A 25,452-nucleotide genomic window follows, 5' to 3' on the forward strand; every position below is an offset into this window, starting at 1 on the left:
CAACAAAAAACAATTAAAGGTTGTGAATTTTGCAATTCAATGAAAACCTGTAAATTAGGATGAGAATTATTAAGAGCACATGGATATAAATTTAGAGTTCCGTGCAAAAAAGTGTAAACAGTAATGACTATAGTTGGTCATACCTGTACACGTGATACCAGCAACTGAGTTGATGTTGCAAGTGTTGTTGCTAAATGAACTTCGTGGGCAAACAGACAGTATGGACTCCTGTCCACGGCAGTCAATCTGATCAGTCCAGACCGGTCCTGTGCCATGACCATATTTGGGCGTGGTGGTGATTTTGTGAGCTATCCCACAGTTCAGCTCTCGACACACCACTGCTGCATCAAACATGTCCCAGGAGTCACCACACACTGCCCCCCACTGGCCTTTGTCATAGAGCTCCACTCTTCCAACACAGCGGTTAGGCCCACCAGCCAATTTAACAATACCTGTAAATAACAAAACATCACCTAATATAAATGTACCCTACAAAAATCATCCCCAGTCTGTTTGTTGAAAATGTGTGAAGTCTTACCTGAACAAACAACAGATGCATCGTTCATATGATCACTGCTGGTCCTGACATATTCTGTCAGTGTGCACTGTGTCAGAGAGCTCTCTGTACCGGTGCAACTGACTTTATATCCTCTCAGGTCTCCAACCTGAGAAGATGATCCTGAAAACTGTACAGGATCTCCACAGTTCATCTCTTTGCAAAGCACTGTTGCTTCATTCATTCCCCAGTTAAAGTTAAGGGCTGGTAACCACTGGTCATCATGGTAGACCTCCACCCTGCCTGAACATCGGTCTGTCCCATTGACCAGTCTGATGGAAGCTGAAACAGCAAAGAAGAGACTGTCAAGAATCACCAGGAAATTCCTTGGAACACAATATAGCTGCATATGACATTCGTCAACAATTTTTCATCAAATCTCTAATGAAGCAATGAAGGTGTTTCCTCGTTTGTTGCTGCTGCGGCCATACTGCGGCTACGTGGAATTCTGAAAAGGACTGAGTGACAGTTTGGTTTAGGTTTCAGTTTAGTATGTAAACAAATGGACTGGTTGTGATGAAGTACACTTCAAAGTTGTTCACCGTGAGAGGAGTGATTCAGCTGCATAATCACGGAAAGATCAACGGATTCATGATACTTTGGCTATCACTTGGATTTTACAGATCTGATGAAAATTTCGTGACGAGCGTTTTACGCAGCTTTAAAGTTAACCCTTACAAGTCCTCTAAAAATCTATATTTCAACATTACTATATAAGTACTAGTAACATAATAAACATGTTTATCAGCTTTGTATCATTGTTAAAACCATAAAACTGCTGAGACTAATTAAACTATTTATGTAATTGTTAAACAATTACTAAGCAATGTTCTTGCTTCATGCTAAATATATTGTTTATTATGGGGGGGTGTTGCCTGGCCCGATTCAGGACTTTGCTCCCGAGTCATGCTGTTTCTTCCTCTTAATTTTTGTTAGATCACTTTTGATCACGTGACATTTCTGGCTTGGAGGACTAGATTCCAGATCGGTGGTGGGACAGAGTCATTATGGGTGTGGTGTGCTGTGTTGAGATTATTAGAGCAGACCACACACAGTACGATCAAAAATGTTAGATGACTGATTTTTTGTCTTCATGTGTGGGGTCTGTAACAGATGAAAAAATCACTTCAGATTTAGAAAATCCTTAGGTGTGTACACCGTCTAAGACAGTAACCCCTTATTACCAAGATGTTATCTGGACCTAAAATTTATATTTATGAAATACCTGTGATCACCAGGATTTGAAAGAAAAATAACAAATCAAAGCAAATAAACAAATCATGGTAAAAGTTGCTTTTGTATATATTCATAAAAAGGGTCTAAATCTGATACATTTCACTAACTGCTTGATTTAAATGTTTCTCACCAACACAGGTAACACCTGCATCCTCATAGTGCCCACAGTTATTTTTTCCAAAACCATTGTGGCGACAATGTGTTAGAAATAGTTCTTCGCCTCCACACATCACATCATCCAGCCATATTGGACCACTGCCACTCCCAAAGTGGGAACTAGAATGTGCATGAATTGCATGACCACATCCCAGCTGTCTGCATACCACCATGGCATCAGAAGTATCCCAATAATCATCACACACAGTTCCCCATTGACCTTCATGAAAGATCTCCACTCTACCAGAGCATTCACTGTCGCCACTGACCAACCGAATCGGTGCTGTATAAGAAAATAGAAATGACATTAAATTAAAGGAATGAAAACATTTAAAATCTTTCATTATTTAAATTCCTGAATGTGATTTGAAAGAAATACTTATATGTTTATTCACATTACATCAATGCACAAAAGTTTTCAGTTTAGGTGCAACATATTTATGCAAAATGCTAATTCCCACTGGAAAAAAGACAAACTGGAAGTCAGAAGTAAACTGGACATTTCTTAACACATATTTTAAAAGGTTTTACCTGCACAAATAACACCAGCATCCTTCTCATGTCCACATGTTGAAGTTCTGAAACCGTTAGCTGAGCATTTGTCAAGGGATGTCATATTAGTAAAACATGAATCAGTTGCTTCCATCACTGGTCCACTGCCTTGATGAAAGTGGGCACCACCAGGAACACTGACAGCATGTCCACAGTCCAACAGGTCACACACCACTTGAGCATTATTCATGGTCCAGTCTGTGTCACACACTGTTCCCCACACTTCACCATTACGAACCTCAACTCTGCCTGAGCACTGATCATTCCCATTGACCAATCGGACTGTCAAACCATCTGTGAAGTGAAAAGTACACACACATGCATACATGTGTAGAACCTTCTATAATAATAAAGATGCAACAACACACAATACAATAAAAGGTTATGACTTTTTAGTACAACAATATAAGAACATGTGAAACAGGAATACTAGCAGATATTCAGTAAATATAAAGAATAGTTTTGACATAAATGAAAAAACATAAAGATGTGAATTTAGTGGGCTCAGTTAACTGCTGATCTTTCTTTTACCTGTGCAGATGACACCAGCAACTGGGTTCATGTTACAAGTCCTGGCTCTAGATGGTCTTACTGCACACTGTGACATTGTTAACTCCTGTCCATTACATACATAATCCTCAGTCCAGACCTGTCCTGTCCCAGTACCAAAGAGAGGGGTAGTGGTGATTTTATGAATCATCCCACAGTTCAGATGTCGACACACCACTGCTGCATTATTCATGTTCAAGGAATCACCACATGTTGTCCCCCACCGTCCATTCTCAAACAACTCCACTCTTCCAACACAGCGGTTGCGCCCACCACTCAATTTAAGAGTACCTGTAAATAACAAGAAATCACTTAATGTGAACAATGTACAGTTTCCCCCTGTAAAATCCCCCTCAGTCCCTCTCTTCAAGGTGTCTAGTGATCTATCCACAGCCACATCTCCCCCCCCGCCTCAGCAGATCAGACCACAACCTGGTCCTGTTGACCCCTAAATCAGCCTGTTCACACCAGGACAGCGAGGAGGTGGACACAGGAGGATACTGATGCACTTAAGGACCGCTATGAGACAACGGACTGGAATGTACACTGTGATCCACATGAGGATATTGACCATATGACTGACTGTATCACAGAATACATCAGAATAATATCTATCTATCTATCTAGTCTTGAAGTCTTACCTGAACAAACAACAGATGCATCGTTCATATGATCACTGCTGGTTCTGACATATTCTGTCAGTGTGCACTGTGTCAGGGAGCTCTCTGTACCGGTGCAACTGACTTTATATCCTCTCAGTTCTTCAACCTGAGAAGATGATCCTAAAAACTGTACAGGATCTCCACAGTTGATCTCTTTGCAAATCACTGTAGCTTGATTTATTCCCCAGTTAAAGTTAAGGGCTGGTAACCACTGGTCATCATGGTAGACCTCCACCCTGCCTGAACACCGGTCTGTCCCATTGACCAGTCTAATGGAAGCTAATAAAGAACAGGAAATAATATCAGAAAATGGTGGTATCTGAAAGGGATTGATGGAAATATAGATCCATGTAGTTATATTAAATGACATATGATTGATGTTCTGAAATGAAAAAAACTGCAATATGAAATTGCACTTCTTAGAAAGAATCAACAAATAATTCATTAGATGTATCAAAGGTAAAAAGCTAATACGCCATTCTGTGAAATAAATTGTGTAAATAAAGCAAAGACAAAAACACAAACATTTCCAGAAAATAGTCTTCCATACCTGAACACACCACACCAGCGTCCTCACTATGGCCACAGCCATTTCGTTCAAAAAACAAGGGTCCACAGTGTGAAAGGGAGGACTCATTACCAAAACATTCGACATCATCCAGCCAAATGGGTCCCTGACCTTCACCGAAGAAGGCACTGGACTTGGCTTTCTGGGCACTTCCACAGTTCTTGGCTCTGCAGACCACATCCACATCTTTGATGTCCCAGCCATCATCACACACTGTTCCCCACAGACCATTATACAGAACCTCCACTCTGCCTGAACATCGGTCAGTACCATTGACCAGTCGTAAGGTTGGATCACCTGTAGAAAGGTCTCATGTTAGTGGTGCTTGAGCATTAAGCTTAAGTAACTGGTATTACACTTCCACAGTAAAAACTTTGTAAACTATAAACCAAATACAATGAAAGAGGAAATGCTCATTATGTTGGTCTGTTTTTTTACACATAGTTTATTAGGTTTTACCTGCACAAACAACACCAGCGTCCTTTTCATGTCCACATGTTGAATTTCTGAAACCTCTGACTGAGCATTGTTCAAGAGATGTCACATTGGTAAAACATGAATCAGTTGCTTCCATCACTGGTCCAGTGCCTTGAAGAAACTCAGCACCCTCAGGAACCTTCGCAGACCTTCCACACTCCAACAGCTCACACACCACCTTTGCTTTAGTCCTGGTCCAATCTGTGTCACATACTGTTCCCCACACTCCACCACTGAAAACCTCTACTCTGCCAGAGCAGCGATTGTTACCGTTGACTAATCGGACTGTCAAACCCTCTGTGAAGTTTAAAAAAATAATAAAAATCATATACATCATTAGAAATATTGCATTCTTTGAAAAAACATCAAAAGAATTCAAGTACATGGCAAAACAATTCTTGTTCAGTGTATACAATATAAGTTGCAACAGAACACAATTGCAGGTTGTGCATTTTGCAATTCAATGAAAACCTTGAAAAATAGGATGAGAATTATTTCGAGCACATGGATATGAATTTAGAATTCCGTGCAAAACAATGTAGACAGTAATGACTATAGTTGGTCATACCTGTACAGGTGACACCAGCAACTGAGTTGATGTTGCAAGTGTTGTTGCTAAATGAACTTCGTGGGCAAACCGACAGTATGGACTCCTGTCCACGGCAGTCAATCTGATCAGTCCAGACCGGTCCTGTGCCATGACCATATTTGGGCGTGGTGGTGATTTTGTGAGCCATCCCACAGTTCAGCTGTCGACACACCACTGCTGCATCAAACATGTCCCAGGAGTCACCACACACTGCCCCCCACTGGCCTTTGTCATAGAGCTCCACTCTTCCAACACAGCGGTTAGGCCCACCAGCCAATTTAACAATACCTGTAAATAACAAAACATCACCTAATATAAATGTACCCTACAAAAATCATCCCCAGTCTGTTTGTCAAAAATGTCTGAAATCTTACCTGAACAAACCACAGATGCATCGTTCATATGATCACTGCTGGTCCTGACATATTCTGTCAGTGTGCACTGTGTCAGAGAGCTCTCTGTACCGGAGCAACTGACTTTATATCCTCTCAGTTCTTCAACCTGAGAAGATGATCCTGAAAACTGTACAGGATCTCCACAATCAGTCTCTCTGCACACCATCATAGTTTCATTCATTCCCCAGTTAAAGTTAAGGGCTGGTAACCACTGGTCATCATGGTAGACCTCCACCCTGCCTGAACACCGGTCTGTCCCACTGACCAGTCTGATGGAAGCTGAAACAGCAAAGAAGAGACTGTCAAGAAACACCAGGAAATTCCTTGTCACATTATAGCTGCATATGACATCCGTCAACAATTTTTCGTCAAGTCTCTAATGAAGCCGTTTCCGTGTTTGTTGCTGCTGCGGCCATACTGAGGCTGCGTGGAATTCTGAAAAGGGAAGAGTGTCAGTTTAGTTTAGGTTTCAGTTTGGTATGTAAACAAATGGACTGGTTGTGATGAAGTACACTTCGAAGTTGTTCACCGTGAGGGGAGTGATTCAGGTGCGTAATCACGGAAAGATCAACGGATTCATGATACTTTGGCTGTCACTCGGGTTTTACAGATTTGATGAAAATTTGGTGACGTATGTTTTATGCAACTTTAAAGTTAACCCTTACAAGTCCTCTAAAAATCTCTATTTCAACATTACTATATAAGTATTACTAGAATAAGAAACATGTTTATCAGCTTTGTATTATTGTTAAAACCATAAAACTCTTGAGGGTAATTAAACTATTTATGTCATTGTTAAACAATTACTAAGCAATTTTCTCGCTTCATGCTGAATATATTGTTTATTATGGGGGGGGTTGCCCGGCCTGATTCAGGACTTTGCTCCCGAGTCATGCTGTTTCTTCTTCTTAATTTTTGTTAGATCACGTTTGATCACGTGACAGTTCTGGCTTGGAGGACTAGATTCCAGATCGGTGGTGGGACAGAGTCATTATGGGTGTGGTGTGCTGGGTTGAGATTATTGGAGCAGACCACACACAGTACGATCAAAAATGTTAGATGACTGATTTTTTGTCTTCATGTGTGGGGTCTGTAACAGATGAAAAAATCACTTCAGATTTAGAAAATCCTTAGGTGTGTACACCGTCTAAGACAATAACCCCTTATTACCAAGATTTTATCTGGACCTAAAACATTTATATTTATGAAACACTTGTGATCAGCAGGATTTGAAAGAAAAATAACAAATCAAAGCAAATAAACAAATCATGGTAAAAGTTGCTTTTGTATATATTCATAAAAAGGGTCTAAATCTGATACATTTCACTAACTGCTTGATTTAAATATGTTTCTCACCAACACAGGTAACACCTGCATCCTCATGGCGCCCACAGTTATTTTTTCCAAAACCATTGTGGCGACAATGTGTTAGAAATAGTTCTTCACCTCCACACATCACATCATCCAGCCATATTGGACCACTGCCACTCCCAAAGTGGGAACCAGAATGTACATTAATTGCAGGACCACATCCCAGCTGTCTGCATACCACCATGGCATCAGGAAGACCCCAGTCATCATCACACACAGTTCCCCATTGACCTTCATGAAAGATCTCCACTCTACCAGAGCATTCACTGTCGCCATTGACCAACCGAATCGGTGCTGTATAAGAAATAGAAATGACATTAAATTAAAGGAATGAAAACATTTAAAATCTTTCATTATTTAAATTCTTGAATGTGATTTGAAAGAAATACATATATGTTTATTCACATTATATTAATACACAAAAGTTTTCAGTTTAGCTGCCACATATTTCTGCAAGATGCTAATTCCCACTGGTAAAAAGTCAAACTGGAAGTCAGAAGTAAACTGGACATTTTTAACACATATTTTAAAAGGTTTTACCTGCACAAACAACACCAGCATCCTTCTCATGTCCACATGTTGAAGCTCTGAAACCGTTAGCCGAGCATTTGTCAAGGGATGTGGTATTAGTAAAACATGAATCAGTTGCTTCCATCACTGGTCCAGTGCCTTGATGAAAGTGGGCACCACCAGGAACACTGACAGCATGTCCACAGTCCAACAGGTCACACACCACTTGAGCTTTATTCATGGTCCAGTCTGTGTCACACACTGTTCCCCACACTTCACCATTACGAACCTCAACTCTGCCTGAGCACTGATCATTACCATTGACCAATCGGACTGTCAAACCATCTGTGAAGTGAAAAGTACACACACACGCATGCATATGTAAACCTTTTATAATTCTAAAGATGCAACAAAACACAATACAATAAAAGGTTATGGCTTTTTAGTACAACAATATAAGAACATGTGAAACAGGAATACTAGCAGATATTCAGGAAATATAAAGAATAGTTTTGACATAAATGAAAAAACATAAAGATGTGAATTTAGTGGGCTCAATCAACTACTGATCTTTCTTTTACCTGTGCAGATGACACCAGCAACTGAGTTCATGTTACAAGTCCTGGCTCTAGATGGTCTTACTGCACACTGTGACATTGTTAACTCCTGTCCATTACATACATAATCCTCAGTCCAGACCTGTCCTGTCCCAGTACCATAGAGAGGGGTAGTGGTGATTTTATGAATCATCCCACAATTCAGATGTCGACACACCACTGCTGCATTATTCATGTTCAAGGAATCGCCACATGTTGTCCCCCACCGTCCATTCTCAAACAACTCCACTCTTCCAACACAGCGGTTGGGCCCACCACTCAATTTAAGAATACCCGTAAATAACAAGACATCACTTAATGTGAATAATGTACAGTTTCCCCCTGTAAAATCCCTCTCAGTCCCTCTCTTCAAGATGTCTAGTGATCTATCCACAGTCACATCTCTTCCCCTCCTCAGCAGATCAGACCACAACCTGGTCTGAGTGTTGCAGGTTTGATGGGTCGAGTTGCAGCAAGAAAGCCATTGCTGAGACTTCAGAATAAGAAAAAGAGGCTTGCCTAGATCATGAAACACCACCAGTGAACTACTGAAGACTGGAAGAAGGTGTTATGGACTGATCAAACCTACAACTGGAAGTCTTCTCTTCACAGTTGAAACTGAGGCTTGCTTACTACCACCACTATTGAGCTGTGCTTGAAGCTGTTGTCCTGTGAGTCTCCTATCACGCAAGCTGTTGACTCTCAGAAACTTGTCTTCTGATTCTGTTGTGGCTTTGGCTCTGCCAGACCTCTTCCTGTTAGCATTTCCCCCAGTTTCTGAGTGCCTTTTGATGGTGAAGGAAACTGGACTTACTGACACCTTGACTTTCTTGGCAATTTCTCTGTAGGAAACACCTACACTTTTAAGTGTTATGATGGTCTGTCTCTCTTCTATTGTTAATTGCCTTTTCCTCTTTTCCATTTTTATAGTAACACACTACTTTCTGCAGTACAATACTGTTCAAATAATGCTCACAACGGTATGGTACCACAGTTTGTGCCAACACTACTTTCATGCAGACAGGGGGTTGTAAGTAATTAAGAAACACTGGGACACCTGTAGGAATTGGTAGGACCAACTTTCGAGGCTTGATCAACCTCCATTGCTGCAGAACTGCTTTAAGTTGTTAACCCATTTCTTTTTCGCCTTTTTGTATAATTCTGAAATGTACATTATTTTTCAGTTTTGTTTAACCTTACCTTGTTTTGTTTGTTTTTTACCTCTGGCAGTTCACACCTTACCTTTGTACCATTTCAAGCTGTTTGTTGGACTTGAACTGCTTGAATTTCAATGCAAAACTGGACAAATTGGGGTGTTCGAAAACTTTTGACTGCTAGTGTATAAGGTCAAGACTTCCGACGAACATTTCTCTGAGTACACCGTAACTGTTTATCAGCAGATGCGGTTGTAGTCCATTCTGAAAATATGTCCAAACTTGAAGCCAATTACCTAAAATGTTCAGTTGTTGGTTGTATTAACGAACACAAGTGGCTGAACGGGACAGAGCAACACAATCAACAACCTGGAGGGGGTGGGGTGTGAAGTGGCTCATGTGCATTTAAAGGGCCAGCGGTAAAAACGACCTTTCTGGTGTCATTACTCAGAAATATTGTTGAAGATGGACCTGTGGAGTTGAATTAATGAAGAATTGAGACCCAAGTACAGCATTTACAGTTTATGAAGACCACAGGGAAATGTTTTAAAATGTATAATTCCATTTAAAAAAGCCAAATATCACTCCTTAAGTAGTGAAACCAGTACAAAATGTCAAACTAAACCTTTCAGGACTTCATAGGTCTCTGCAGCATTGTCTTTGATTCTCAGTCATACAGATGTCCCTGAACTATTCCTCTCACACATCCACACCTGGACCTAGGCTTGCGCTAGCCTATCGCCACTGGCATCCCTGTCAGATACATTACCTGTGCATATAACCCCAGCATCTTCACTGTGGCTACAGTCATGGATACTGAGACCTCTATGACGGCAGTCAGAAAGGGATGTCTCGTTACCAATGCAGTCAATTTCATCAATCAAAATTCTGCCTCCACCGCTGCCAAAAAAGGCACCGGACTTTGCACTCAGAGCATTCCCACAATTCATTTGTCGGCATGCAACCGTTGCATCTTCAAACCCCCATCCGTCATCACAAACTGTTCCCCATTCTCCCATATCGTACATCTCCACTCGACCCGAGCATCGATTATTCCCACTGACCAATCGAATTGGTTTAGCATCTATGACATTGAAAGAATGAAAATTGATTTTATATTTGATTTAAAATGAATGGATAACAAAGGTTGTAAATTTTAAAGACAAAAAGAAAATGTGTAACTTACTTGAGCAGACAACAGTGGCATCAACACAGCTTTCCTGAAATTCCTGAAGACTGCATTCAAAGAGAGACTCCTCATTTCCTGAACAGTTGGCTTTGACTCCAGACAACCCATGTGCCTCTCCAAAATCTAACACTTCACTCTGATCCACAGAAGAGCCACATCCGGCCAATCTGCAGGCTAGATCAGCTTCCTCCTTACCCCAGCCACTATCGCACACTCGTCTCCACTGATTATTGTGGTACAGTTCCACTCTCCCCCTGCAACGATTACTTCCATTGACCAGCTTCACACTGTCTGCAAATGATGTAGAAAAATATTTTAGTATTTTAGACCACAAGTGCCAGGTATGCCATTCTGCACTGACAGCGCAGTACCCTAATACAAATTAACCAATAGGCAAAGAGCTGACCCCAAGACAGGCCTTTAAAGACCACCCTCCCTCATTTGCCTAATGAATCAGAAATGCATACAAAAATGTAAAAAGGACACACAGGAATAAATAGGTTTGGAGAAATAAATAGAGGAAGAAAATGCAAGAGGGAGAATACTGGGGAGGTAAATATGACTATGAATTTAAAAATATGCCAATAAATTAATAAGCTGTCAGATGAAAATAAAACATAGAAATAAGTGAAAAAAAAGAGATAAAGAAAATGTAAATAGAAAACAACACAAAAATAAATGCAGGGATAAGAACAAAATAAATAAATAAATAGTACAGAAAATGAAATGTAAAAGTAAATAAATGCCTTTTAAGTTTTTTTGTATCATGTATTGGCACACAAGTTAATTTATCGAGCCATTTTTATATTTCTGTATATATTATTAAATATGGCAGGGTCGGTCCTCGATAGCCTGGAAAGGAAAAGAGGACATGCCAAGGCAAAAGAGGACATTTGATCTCCCTATTTATATTTAGTTTTTGATTTGGAGCCAGAGAAGAGAGCTATCAGAGAAAGGTGTGACATCCCCCAAGTTCAGCTCCTGCAGATACAATTCTTCATTTTTCTTTTTTTTTTTTTTTTTTTATCAAAAGCTGCATTATTGGTCTTGGCTCAGCTTCTTGGTTGCTGGAGCTAACCCAGTGCTTTCAGGTTATTTCAAATGTAATATACCAGGCATGATTCAGCTTAAAATCATGACAGGTGGTCAAGTAAAAAAAAAGATACAGAATGGTACCTGAACAGATAACGCCAACATCTTCTCCATGGTTACAGTCGTGATCTCCTAGACGATTGTGTTGACAGTTGAGGATGGAAGACTCACTACCAGAGCACCATACATTATCCAGCCAGATGCTGTTATTTCCTCGTCCAAAGAAGGCCCCTTTTTTGAATGTGATAGCTGTTCCACAATTAAGCTCTCGACACAACACTTCAGCATTGCTCATCTCCCAATGGTCATCACATACTGTCCCCCAGCTGTTCATGTAGAAGACCTCCACTCTACCAGAACAACGTTTACCTCCCACCAGCCGTACTTTTGCACAATCTGGATCAAAACATAAATAACTGATGATTGTCACAGCATACTGTAACATATCCTTTTTTATGAAGGCAGGACGATGGCAAAATTTAAATAGGATGTTTCAGCCATTAAACCTAACTGTAACATACTGACCTGTCAACAGTGGTAGACTCAGCAGACCTACAGGTGAAAAATCACAACTACCAGTCAAAACATTTTTGATTCTGTATTTAGGGAATTTTAAAGACGAAATTTATAAAGCAAAATTTTTAAAGCTAAACAAAATGAGAAACTCACCTATTGACAAATAACATGCCAAGTGTAGCTTTTCAGCAGAAATGAACATCATGTTGTTCTGAAGAGAAATTCTGTCAAAAAAGTAACAGTAGAAAGTATTTTTTTACAGAATTAACAATTGTTTTACTTTCTGGCTATGTTGTTTCACCATTTTATTCTATGCTAGAATAATAAATTCCTGCAGTAGAATAGTTTATAATGGTTGCATAACTGTCACTGTCGTTGAACTTAGACATACAGTACGTTAAACTATCGCCATTCTTTTCTGTCACATTATGTAGACGAAATTAAAATCTCAGTGACCATCTGCACAGAATCATAGTGTTAACAGAGCACAACACATGATATGAGTCCAAATCCATGCCACCTCATAATTACATTAAATAAAATTAATCACATATTACCGATTGAAACTCAAGCTCTTAAAATGACCTGTATTTGTGGTCTGAATTTACTGAAATAACGTTCATCATTTTGAGTCAAAATGTGGTATAGACACTGAGCTCTAATCTGCAAGAACAGGTTATTAAACAGTGGTGCCACAGTGGTGAAAGTATTTTCCTTACCTCACAACATTTGAAGCAGGTTTTTTCTCATCACAAAAGTCCTTGTCTGGCAGCAGCTCTCAATCATTCAATAAGGGACAGAAGAAGTAATTTATTACTCTCTTGTCTTCTGGTTAAATGTGTTGTAAGTTTTTTCACTACACATTTGGAGCTAAAATTTAGCTCCGCCTCAAGTGTTTCATAAGAGGACATGAAATGGGACAGTGCACAGTAGGTCATAAGTCCTAATATGAACCGCTCTGACAGTAGAGCCTTTCCTAATGTTTCAGTTCAAGCTAACAGGTGTTTTATACAGATTCATTTATAAATGGACATGACTTGCTGTTTGTATATATTTATTCTCTTGTGTACAGTATGTGATGTGATCAGTGTTCATTAACCTCTACCAAATAAAATAACAAACAGTAAGGTGCATGCACATGGCACATTAATGACATTACACTTTTACATTAAAATCATCATCACTGGACCCTCTATTTGATATCAATATGCTAATGAAATGTGCATGTGAAGGTCTCTGTGTGTATTATGTGAAAAAAGTGTTGCAGTTGTGTAATGGATGAGCACAATGTTGCAACTGACCATTCAGCCTTTTTTAAGGTTCAAGGATCAAGGTTTACTTTATTTATGCCCATGGGTAGATTTGTTTTGGAGTAGAGGTGATTGCTTTGGCATTACAACAAGACATACATTGACCATATTAGGCAGGTACTTGATCAAGCTTACAAAAAGGACAAAAAATACTCAGTGTTCCATCATTCATCAGTATAGCAGCATGGATAAGTAAAAGAATAACATAAATAAATAAATAATTTGAAATAAATAAAAACAAGATGCAATAAAACACAATAAAAACCCAGAGAAGATTAAAACAGTCTGGGATAAAAACCAGGGTAAGAGCATAAAATTTAAAAATTTGAAGTCACAATAACAATAAATAAGCAAAGACATAGAATAAATAACTAAATTGCGTTCATAAAGTGCAATGTCACTATTTCTTATTGAGTTCAGTGACGGCGACAGGAACAAAGCTGTTTTTATAACGCTGTGTCCTGCACCTTGGGATTAAAAACCTCTGTCCAGAGGAAAGGAGCTGGAATTCACCTTGTAAAGGATGGGAGCCATTATTAAGAATTGATGAAGCCATCCTCTGTACTTGTTTAGTGTACAGGGAGGCGGGACAAGACTGGGACTCACCAATCAGGTGACTGGACCATCTAACTATTTGATTCAGTGAGTTTCTCTCTGCAACTGAGGTCTGACTGAACCACGCCACCAGGCAAAAAGATAAAACAGACTCAATAAAGGAACGATAAAACAAAGTTAAAATGGTTCGGTCAATGTGGAAATGTGCCAGTTTTCTAAGGCAGTAAAGGCGCTGATGGCCGTTTTTACACAGATCTGCAATTTTCATTAAAACTCAGTTTTTCATCAATTATAGTCCCAAGGTATTTGTATGATTGCACTTGCTCTATAGTCTGACCTCTAATTAAAGTGACTCCGTGACGGCCCTGTTTTCATATTTACTCTGACACATATCTGTGTAGAGAATGTATAGTAGTGGTGACAGGACACAGCCTTGAGGGGAACCAGTGGAGGAGAACACTGGGTCGGACAAAACCCCATTTATCCTCACTCTTTGTGACCTGTCCGTTAAAAAGTCTAAAATCCAGCCCATCAGATTTTTACTCATTTTAAACTGTTCTAAAAGCCTTTTGGTTAAAATGTGGGGCTAGATGGTGTTGAAAGCAGAGGAGAAGTCTATAAAGAAAAGCCTTGCAGATGCCCCTTTACCCTCCACATGTTTAACAAGAAAAGCACTCAGAGAGCGCAGACCTCTGCCAAGACAGATCTGCCCCCCCCATCACCACCAAAATGTAATCATTTCTTCCTTGTGCCAGTATCAACATTTCCTGAAAATTTCATGAAAATCCATCCTTAACTTTTTGAGTTATCTTGCTAACAAACAAACAAACACACAAAGCAAAGCGATCACAATACTTCCTGGCGGAGGTAAAAATCAGTGAAGTGCGGTGAGGTTTATGGCTGGTGAGGCACTGACTTTTCTTGAGTCAGATTTACAATTGTAAGAACTGAAAAGAGCATCTAATTTCAATATTCATCTGACAACTAGTAATGCTTCATATCCCATCAGCATTCCGCTTTCAACTACATTTACACCAACACAAACATATACACAGGAACATATTTGTCCTACAAAGAACGTTTCTTTTATAGAAATGGATAGAGCACCCTTCTTGTGTCTAAGCAATTCATATTTACTGTAAATAAATTAAAGTATAGAGATGTGTGCCGCACGTATTTAATTTTAACCTTCAGTAAAACTTTGTTATTTTTCAAACTTTAAGTTCTGGTGCTTTAATCAATTTTAATAAAGGTTGTGTTGTGTTTCGATTTATTCATGTTTTGCGAATTGCTGTCCGAAGGAGTCAACATAAGATGGGGTAAAACATTTTTTTATCAAAAATGTACACTTTAAAAATTTAAAATATACTTTCATTAACCCAACAGGTTGTCTATCAAAATTATAAGAAAAAAAAATTAGGCCAAAAATTTAGTTGTCAAGTACTTTAATTTTTTTCTACTTACTCCCATCTTATTTTTAAAAAACAAAAACTTCAAACCATTTTTGGCCTTACTTTTACTTATAGATGAAGTCCATGCGCCCATCCTTCTCCACGAAAAGCTCTATGACTTGATTGTAAAAGTCTTCCTTATTTTCTCTTAGTCCAGTTTCGAGAAATGTTTTAGTTTTGCAATACAATCCTCCATAGTGAGTCGGATCAGGCAGAGCATAAAAAACGCTGTTGTTGACCTGCTAGCTTTAGCTTGGCGCCGACTTTCAATTACTTCTATTAAAGCAGTAATGCAGCTACAAAGCCCCTGTCAGTTCATGTACGCCCCCTTGAGGTGAGGCAGAGTACTGCCTGCCTCACCTTCTGACTTTTCTCTGCACTTTAATGTACGATCAGCAGGAACAATTCTCTCACACGAACATTAAAGACATTACACAGACTGTAGAGAGTCGTACTGTATAACAAATATTTCTGTAAAGTCCATATTGACGATATGCTGAGGAACAGAAACGGGCACGGATCATGTGACCCAGTTTGTATTGAACTGCACAGTCAGATCTGAGGCAGAGCTCTGCACTGACTCACTCAGAATTTCTGCCCTGTAATTTGATCGCGAAATACTCACATTCGGCGATTTTTACTTAATAAAATGTCAAAAACGTGTAGAGTCATACTGAAAATGCATCTTTAACACAGATCACTGGAAAATATTAATATTTATTTTATGTACTTTTTTCTTTTTTTATCATGATGTGCCTCCCCTGACCGAACGCCACTGTTACATAGATGGTACAGGTTTCTATTTTTGTACCAGTGGTGTAGTCTTGTGATACGCAGGTACACGCCGTATACCCACTACAGAAGGTCCCAAATTTCCATATAACCACTGAAAATTTGCAAAGATACGTATCGGCACAGTTTTGTTACATAACTTTCACTTTACTGTTCATAAATTCCACTTCTCTGTGTTACAAAGCAGACACTTTTGGACCATGTGGGGCTTCCGTCATGCGTAACGTTACCTGACGTTTACTACTAAGGAAGTAATCAAATTGTACGGTGGGAATGACTGGTCTAACACTAGACAGTGAAAGACAGTGTTGAAAAATGAAAAGAAAACAAAGCCAAATGACACTGTTTCAGTATTTCAGTAAGTCTACCATTACTACTGCCGCTGCAGGGGACAGTCCAGCTGTGCTGTGGCTGCTGCTAATGCTAGTATTACTGTAAGAGCCTGCTGACTGCAGAGGCCACAGCAGCTTTAGCTGATGGTACAGAAGGACAGTCTGATGACGTCACCATCCTACCTGGTAAGTGTAACTCCTGTATGTTATTATAAAAACAGTAACCACTATTGTAACAGCCAGTGATTGGCACATTGAATTATATCGAACACTGGCTAAGTGGTGGTTTGGTTGAAATTAATGAGGTGCGGCTGCAGGTGTGTGTGTGTGTGTGTGTGTGTGTGTGTGTGTGTGTGTGTGTGTGTGTGTGTGTGTGTGTTGTAGACGAGAACTGGACCTGACCATCCTAATGCAGTGACAGTCAGACAAGGGAATTCAAAAACACATCCTTGGTTAGAGTGGAGAAACGGAAAGTTAGGTAAATATTAGACAACAGATAAAGTTGGTAGAAACCATGTAAATGTACAAAGTTAATGCTATATTCAAATGTTAGTATAGTTCATTCATGAAATTGTTAATAAAAATTAAATTAATTCGTTGGACTAGATCCAGCGGTGCCACAGGGACACATTTCCTGCTCAATAGTCTATGTGTTTAAACTAAATAACTGATCTCCATGTTTAATACATGTATGGTGTTCAGAAGTTGGAAAATGACTGTACAGCAGCCCTATGGGCAGTGTTTGTTTTTTTGTGCATCCTCTTCATTAGCCAGTAGGGACCGCTCTTGACTAACTAATGTCATCACCTTTCCTCTGAATTATCCCACCTCTATCAGCCAGTCGATCATCAACCTGTACCTATCTGTCATTCGAGCTAGCGTTTGCTCACACTATCGGACCCGCCCATCAGTCAGTCGGAGCTCATTCCAGAAGCTGGGCGGAACTAACACTCAATGTGCCTCACGGACACTTTCTATATTTCATGTGTTTGCCATCATGCGTCCAATGAATGTAAGTTGCTACTGGTTCTCACTGTTGGTATATTTCTTGTTCATTTGAGGTGATGTGTGTGTGTGTGTGTGTGTGTGTGTGTGTGTGTGTGTGTGTGTGTGTGTGTGTGTGTGTGTGTGTGTGTCTCTCTCTCTCTCTCTCTCTGTGTGTGTGTGTGTGTGTGTGTGTGTGTGTGTGTGTGTGTGTGTGTGTGTGTGTGTGTGTAGTTGCCTCCGCCAAGGAGGTTATGTTTTTGCCAGAGTTTGTTTGTCTGTCCGTTAGTGTGCAACATAACTCAAAAAGTTATGGACAGATTTTGATGAAATTTTCAGGGTTTATTGGAAATGGGATAAGGAACAAATGATTAAATTTTGGTGGTGATCGGGGGTGGGGGGGCCCACGGGGGGGCCCATTTCCAACAAACCCTGAAAATTTCATCAAAATCTGTCCATAACTTTTTGAGTTATGTTGCACACTAACGGACAGACAGACAGACAGACAGACAGACAAACAAACCCTGGCAAAAACATAACCTCCTTGGCGGGGGGGGGGGGGGGGGGGGGGGGGGGGGGGGGGCACTGATCAGCCTTGGTGGAGGTTTGCGCTCTCCGAGTGCTTCTAGTTTCTCTCTGTTGTGTGATGTTCTTAGTTAGCATCAGTGTTATCGTGTTTAGCAGGTTAGCATTTGCTACGTTCTATTCATGTTCATGTTGCTAAGCTAGTGAAGCTGTATAATAGCACTGGTAAACTGTGAGTGCCCCTTGCTCATGTTAAGTGAGTTTATGAGTGGTTGTTAACCGTGGTGGACTGCTCCGTGACTTTGCCACTGTTCAGATTATGTTAGGGATGTTATATTCTTTGTGTCTGTCAGTTGGTGCCTTTAGGTGGCCGCATGGTTGAGCATCAATGACTAGTTAGCTACACATGTGGTCACTTAGTGGATTGTTTCAGGCTTCCTACAGCCATTGACGGCAATGTTTAAGATCTGGCTCCCTGACTCATCATTACTTTGTGTCATCTACTCGTTCATATTCATTTGCACAGAGTTTATATTTCACCTTCTTTTGCTTGAATAGCTAATGATAACTTTATGTTGTTTGTATGTACATTATGTTGTGTGCTGTGAAGCAACTTTGCAGAATTAATGTATGTTTTGTGTGTTTGTGTATTTATATAGATACCATATTTGGCAAATAAATATACAAGAGGACACTGATCCTTAAAATAACATCCTGGAGTGACCTTTGTGTGTGGATCAAAATAACTAACCAGTCATCAATATCAATCCAGTCCTTACACGACTACCTGCAGTGATAGCTGTCATCCGAACCAATCAATCAATACAGTCCTTCCAACCATCACCAATCTAATATATGGATAGGTTTGAGTACGTACTTTCACATGACATGTTGCAATTTACAGAAAGAAAATTTTGGGTAAAAATACTTAAAATTACTGAGTGTGACATGGGGACTCAAAATTAATGTTTTTTTTTTTTTTTTCACCTTTCACAAACGCATGTACAAAACATGCTGGTCTCATAAGAAATGGATCCTAAATGAATCATAGGGCTTTAACTATGATGGTGAAGTACAATTGTTATCAATATTGGATAAAAATATTGAACATGATAAGTTTTTATGAACGCTAGTATGTTGTGACACAAGGACAGCAATTTGTACCTTTGTTCAGTAGTCAGAGTAAAAGACTTTGCTATGACTAAAGCAATACAAATATGCTAATAAACTTTTATTTACATACATATTTCAACTGCAGTGATATATACAGATAATAGCAGAGCATATTTGACTAAAAATTGGATTGGACTGAACCTTTCTATATTATTGTACTGTTGAATTGTTCGCTCCTTCAGATTCACAGACTTAAAATATCACTGATACCAGCAAGAACAAATATTATTAAAGTTAATAGTGCATTTACATATTTTAGTCCTTTTTAGGTTAATTTTATATTGATTATATCTTTCTTTTTTTCTACATGTAATACTGAAATTTTGTAAACAGTTCAATATAATAGAGTTCTTAAGTCAAAAATGAGCCTATTTGAGAAATGATAGGTGAAACTTCAATTTATGACACTGATGTTCACTTTTGCTTAATCTGGTCCCATTGGCATCTTAACGGTCCATTAATTAAGACACCATGTACACCATTAAATGACTGATATGTTAGATAATAACATAATGTGAGCCCTGGAAAGAGTGGAATTTTTGCCTCTTTTTGTCTATTTTTTATGCATTTTCTTAGCCATGGCTGAAGACTGTAAAACGTTCACTAATAGGTTTTGACCCTATTCAGCAGGTCTGAATGCTAACATAGATACAAAAAAGACAACTTGTGTTATACTTAATGTTAATTACTGATGTTTTTGTTTACCTCCAGGTTATATTATTTATTCATTCACTCTTCTTGATTTGAAACGTCTTTGTTTTTTCTTGTCACAGGCTGTTAAATAGTTAATTGAAGTCCAGCTGCTAATGACAGTTACACATCTTGTCTTGCTTACAATACATTTACATTTAGACAGTGATGTGCAGTCACAGGAGGCAGGGGAGGCAGAGCCTCCCTTGTCAATCTTGAACAGAAAAAAAACTTAACTATAAAATATAATAAATGTTGATAGTTGTCAGCTGGTTTGTCCTATAAACTCATTTTCCGTTCGAATCCAATATTATTATTATTATTATTTTTTTTTTTGTCAATTAGAATAGCAGAATTTCCGCATGCTCCGTTCAAATATAGGGAGGAGGCAGCGCTGTGCCTCCAGGAGAACTGTCTCCTCCCCTCATGAACTCTGCTGGTACCTGAAGAAAATATTGTGTCGCTGTCCCTCTGTATATCGCAGTTAAAATGCTTTCAAACACTCTGATTATATGCTCTATCCTTCCATAATCTGCATAATGTATGGAATGTATTTCTGTAATGTGTTTAGGCTCGCAGATTAATCATAAAACCGCAGTGAAAAAATCACTAGGGGAGGCAAACAGTACCCCTGCCTCATGATAGATGGCGCCTGTGAGTCCACAGATTCATGCGCTGATAATCTTCTTCGTTCTTTTTTACACACTTTAATTCACCTCATCAAAATGGAGGATTACATTTCATGTACAAATAAAGGTAAGACCATAAACTTTTTTTTATTTTTAGTTTGAAATGGCTCTTTTTGAAGGTTTCCTGTTGAGTTCCTGCCAGTCTACCTATGCTGACTTGATGCACAGCCCATATACTCAGGCCATTCCTTTTGCTCACTCTCTCTATTCCAGTTTCTCAGGCCACCATATATTTGTAGATCTGGCTCTGAAAGAGTTAGTGCCTCCCCAGCCATGAACCCCACTGCACGTCACTGCATTTAGATAATACATAACTGGTCTTTTATGATCTCACTTATGTGTAGATGTATACTTTATGCATTAATGAACGTGGTGGTTCTTGTGTGGGGCCGTTTTGGAGCAGCTGCTGCTCTGGGAGGGGTGCTGTGGTACAGATGTTGCTCCAGGACGGGGGTGTATGAACATTCAGAATCTCAGAGGGACGCCAAACTGCTGGAAGAAGTGAAGGGAGTCCCCCCCAATTATGGAGGGGTAATTCACACTCTGGTTTAAATCCATAGATGACATTTTAATTTGGATATCAAGCAGGAATTTAACATCCAGTCACAAGTGATGGTTTGAGACACATCTGGTGATGCTTTTTAAAACCCAAGTGTGAACAAAGTTCTAACCAGCCACTTGTGTCCAGATATCTCAGGACATATGTTATTGCAAGGTCTGAACGATTCACATAAATATGCAAGCATGTGGAAATGATACTGTACATATTAGACTTTGATCATGTGAACTTCTGTAACCTCTTACATTCCCTCCCTGACATACTGGGTAATAAATACACTTCTTAAACCAGGTGAAAAAGTGTGACACATTTATTAATCATGGACAAATCATCTTGAATAGAAAGACAATCTGCACAGCCAGATACATTTATGAAATACTTGTGATCACCAGGATTTGCAAGAAAAATGAAAAATCAAAGCAAATAAACAAATCATGTTACAAGTTGCTTTTGCATATATTCATAAAAAGGATCTAAATCTGATACACTTCACTAACTGCTTGATTTAAATATGTTTCTCACCAAAACAGGTAGGGATGTTCCGATACCGATACCAGTATCGGCTCCGATACTCAGTGTGTGTACTCCTACTTGTAAAAGTAATCCGATACAAATGCACCGATACCACTTACAGCCGTGTGACATTCACAGTTCAGTGCAGCAGGTACGCGGCGGTGGAATAATGTGTGTGTGTGAAAAGTGTGGAGATTTTTCGAAATAAGCGACGGTGATAAAAGTAACGCTGACTGCAAGTAACGTTACAGATACGGACGCAGCGTTCTGTCCCTCCTCTGTATACATTCCATCCATTTTCAGGTGCTGATGGAGACACAAATACCACCGCGAGTACGGAGCGGTGTGGACCGCCGCCAGCGGAAGTGAAAATGAAACTTATCACTCATTTCTCTTGTCTCTTCCTGCTGAAGCTAAGCTTTTATACCTTTGTAGCGAAAACGCTGCAATATTAGTATCACATTAGTGTTGCCTCTGTCGTCTCCACGCTTGTTGTTACTGACTTTCTTCTTCTTCTCAAAAAACTTTACTCTTCTTTGTGGTATTTGTCCAGTATGGTTAATTCAGAGCGGCGCCCCCTGGTGGATTAATTGAGAAACGCTCATTCCAACACATTAAATGTCAGTAGCAGCACTTTGTTCCAGTCAGACTAATGACAACGACAATAAAGAAACATTTACAAAAGGAACTAAGAACTGAAAGGGGATTATTAAGTACTCGTATCGGTACTCGGTATCGGCAAGTACTCAAATGTAAGTACTTGTACTCGGTCTGGAAAAAAGTGGTATCGGTGCATCCCTAAAAACAGGTAACACCTGCATCCTCATGATGCCCACAATTAGTTTTTCCAAAACCATTGTGGCGACAATGTGTTAGAATTGGTTCTTCACCTCCACACATCACATCATCCAGCCATATTGGACCACTGCCTCTCCCAAAGTGGGAACCAGAATGTGCATGAATTGCATGACCACATCCCAGCTGTCTGCATACCACCATGGCATCAGAAGTATCCCAATTATCATCACACACAGTTCCCCATTGACCTTCATGAAAGACCTCCACTCTTCCAGAGCATCCACTGTCGCCATTGACCAACCGAATCCGTGCTGTATAAGAAAACAGAAATGACATTAAAGGAATGAAAACATTTAAAATCTTTCATTATTTAAATTCTTGAATGTTATTTGAAATAAATGCATATATGTTTATTCACATTATATTAATGTACAGAAGTTTTCAGTTTAGGTGTCAAATATTTATGCAAAACGCTAATTCCCACTGGAAAAAAGACAAACTGGAAGTCAGAAGTAAACTGGATTTTTTTTTTTTTTTTTTTTTACATATTTTAAAAGGTTTTACCTGCACAAACAACACCAGCATCCTTCTGATGTCCACATGTTGAAGCTCTGAAACGTTTGCTGAGCCCAGGATTTGAGAGAAAAATAAAAAATCAAAGCAAATAAACAAATCATGTTAAAAGTTGCTTTTGTATATATTCATAAAGAGGGTCTAAATCTGATACATTTCACTAACTGCTTGATTTAAATGTTTCTCACCAAAACAAATAACACCTGCATCCTCATCGTGCTTACAGTTACTTTTTCCAAAACCATTGTGGCGACAATGTGTTAGAATTGGTTCTTCACCTCCACACATCACATCATCCAGCCATATTGGACCACTGCCTCTCCCAAAGTGGGAACCAGAATGTGCATGAATTGCATGACCACATCCCAGCTGTCTGCATACCACCATGGCATCAGAAGTATCCCAATTATCATCACACACAGTTCCCCATTGACCTTCATGAAAGACCTCTACTCTACCAGAGCATTCACTGTCACCATTGACCAACCGAATCTGTGCTGTATAAGAAAACAGAAATGACATTAAAGGAATGAAAACATTTAAAATCTTTCATTATTTAAATTCTTGAATGTGATTTGAAATAAATACATATATGTTTATTCACATTATATTAATGTACAAAAGTTTTCAGTTTAGGTGCCACATACAGGGTGGGGAAGCAAAATTTACAATGAACATTTAGTTGTTTTTTCTCAGCAGGCACTACGTCAGTTGTTTTGAAACCAAACATATATTGATGTCATAATCATACCTAACACTATTATCCATACCTTTTCAGAAACTTCTGCCCACATCAGTAATCAGGAAAGCAAACGTCAAAGAGTGTGTGATTTGCTGAATGCACTCGTCACACCAAAGGAGATTTCACAAATAGTTGGAGTGTCCATAAAGACTGTTTATAATGGAAAGAAGAGAATGACTATGAGCAAAACTATTATGAGAAAGTCTGGAAGATACTATTAAAGAAGAATGGGAGAAGTTGTCACCCCGAATATTTGAGGAACACTTGCGCAAGTTTCAGGAAGCGTGTGAAGGCAGTTATTGAGAAAGAAGGAGGACACACAGAATAAAAACATTTTCTATTATGTAAATTTTCTTGTGGCAAATAAATTCTCATGACTTTCAATAAACTAATTGGTCATACACTGTCTTTCACTCCCTGCCTCAAAATATTGTAAATTTTGCTTCCCCACCCTGTATTTATGCAAATGCTAATTCCCACTGGAAAAAAGACAAACTGGAAGTTGGAAGTAAACTGGAATTTTTTTTTACATATTTTAAAAGGTTTACCTGTACAAACACCAGCATCCTTCTCATTTCCACATGTTGAAGTTTTGAAACTGTTAGCTGAGCCCAGGATTTGCAAGAAAAATAAATCAAAGCAAATAAACAAATCATGTTAAAAGTTGCTTTTCTATATATTCATAAAAAGGGTCTAAATCTGATACATTTCACTAACTGCTTGATTTAAACACGTTTCTCACCAAAACAGGTAACACCTGCATCCTCATTGTGCCCACAGTTACTTCTTCCAAAACCATTGTGGCGACAATGTGTTAGAATTGGTTCTTCACCTCCACACATCACATCATCCAACCATATTGGACCACTGCCTCTCCCAAAATGGGAACCAGAATGTGCATGAATTGCATGACCACATCCCAGTTGTCTGCATACCACCGTGGCATCAGAAGTATCCCAATTATCATCACACACAGTTCCCCATTGACCTTCATGAAAGACCTCCACTCTACCAGAGCATTCACTGTCACCATTGACCAACCGAATCTGTGCTGTATAAGAAAACAGAAATAACATTAAATTGAAGGAATGAAAACATTTAAAATCTTCCATTATTTAAATTCTTGAATGTTATTTGAAATAAATACATACATGTTTATTCACATTATATTCATGCACAAAAGTTTTCAGTTTAGGTGCCACATATTTATGCAAAATGCTAATTCCCACTGGAAGAAAGACAAACTGGAAGTCAGAAGTAAACTGGAAATTTTTTAAAAAATATTTTAAAAGGTTTTACCTGTACAAACACCAGCATCCTTCTCATGTCCACATGCTCTGAAACTGTCAGCTGAGCCCAGGATTTGCAAGAAAAAAAAAAAAAAAAAATCAAAGCAAATAAACAAATCATGTTAAAAGTTGCTTTTGTATATATTCATAAAGAGGGTCTAAATCTGATACATTTCACTAACTGCTTTATTTAAATGTTTCTCACCAAAACAGGTAACACCTGCATCCTCATCGTGCTTACAGTTACTTTTTCCAAAACCATTGTGGCGACAATGTGTTAGAATTGGTTCTTCACCTCCACACATCACA

The 25,452-nt window shown here is 39.0% G+C and overlaps 2 protein-coding genes across 2 annotated transcripts in view; both read right to left on the reverse strand.

The window, feature by feature from the left end:
• Positions 1 to 36: 36 nt before the first annotated feature.
• On the reverse strand, positions 37 to 1,949 carry LOC115414845 (scavenger receptor cysteine-rich type 1 protein M130-like). Its single transcript, XM_030128207.1, has 4 exons — positions 1,927 to 1,949; positions 539 to 882; positions 144 to 452; positions 37 to 47 (listed from the first exon to the last, which is right to left on the reverse strand). The coding sequence occupies exons 1-4, from the start codon at positions 1,947 to 1,949 to the stop codon at positions 37 to 39; spliced, it is 687 nt and encodes a 228-aa protein (XP_029984067.1).
• A 72-nt stretch (positions 1,950 to 2,021) lies between these two features.
• Positions 2,022 to 25,452, reverse strand: part of LOC115414846 (deleted in malignant brain tumors 1 protein-like) — a 35,170-nt gene continuing 11,739 nt past the window's right edge. Inside the window, exons 4-11 of the mRNA XM_030128209.1 lie at positions 8,203 to 8,511; positions 4,739 to 5,053; positions 4,262 to 4,576; positions 3,691 to 3,990; positions 3,032 to 3,340; positions 2,643 to 2,794; positions 2,480 to 2,539; positions 2,022 to 2,231 (exon numbers count right to left, since the gene is read on the reverse strand). Of these exons, the coding sequence (XP_029984069.1) occupies positions 2,022 to 2,231; positions 2,480 to 2,539; positions 2,643 to 2,794; positions 3,032 to 3,340; positions 3,691 to 3,990; positions 4,262 to 4,576; positions 4,739 to 5,053; positions 8,203 to 8,511 (1,970 nt within the window). The remainder of the gene's footprint in view (positions 2,232 to 2,479; positions 2,540 to 2,642; positions 2,795 to 3,031; positions 3,341 to 3,690; positions 3,991 to 4,261; positions 4,577 to 4,738; positions 5,054 to 8,202; positions 8,512 to 25,452) is intronic.

The sequence above is a fragment of the Sphaeramia orbicularis genome, chromosome 24 (genome assembly GCF_902148855.1).
Source record: "Sphaeramia orbicularis chromosome 24, fSphaOr1.1, whole genome shotgun sequence".
In the NCBI taxonomy this organism is placed as follows: Eukaryota; Metazoa; Chordata; class Actinopteri; order Kurtiformes; family Apogonidae; genus Sphaeramia; species Sphaeramia orbicularis.

Excerpts from the sequence above, each read along its gene's own strand:
- LOC115414845 (XM_030128207.1), bottom strand. The coding sequence starts at position 1,949 with ATGAGGATGCAGGTGTTACCTGT. Across the intron at positions 883-1,926 it reads AGGATGCAGGTGTTACCTGT|GAATTTCCTGGTGATTCTTG; the intron begins GTTGGTGAGAAA and ends TTGTGTTCCAAG. Across the intron at positions 453-538 it reads TGCATCTGTTGTTTGTTCAG|GTATTGTTAAATTGGCTGGT; the intron begins GTAAGACTTCAC and ends TGTTATTTACAG.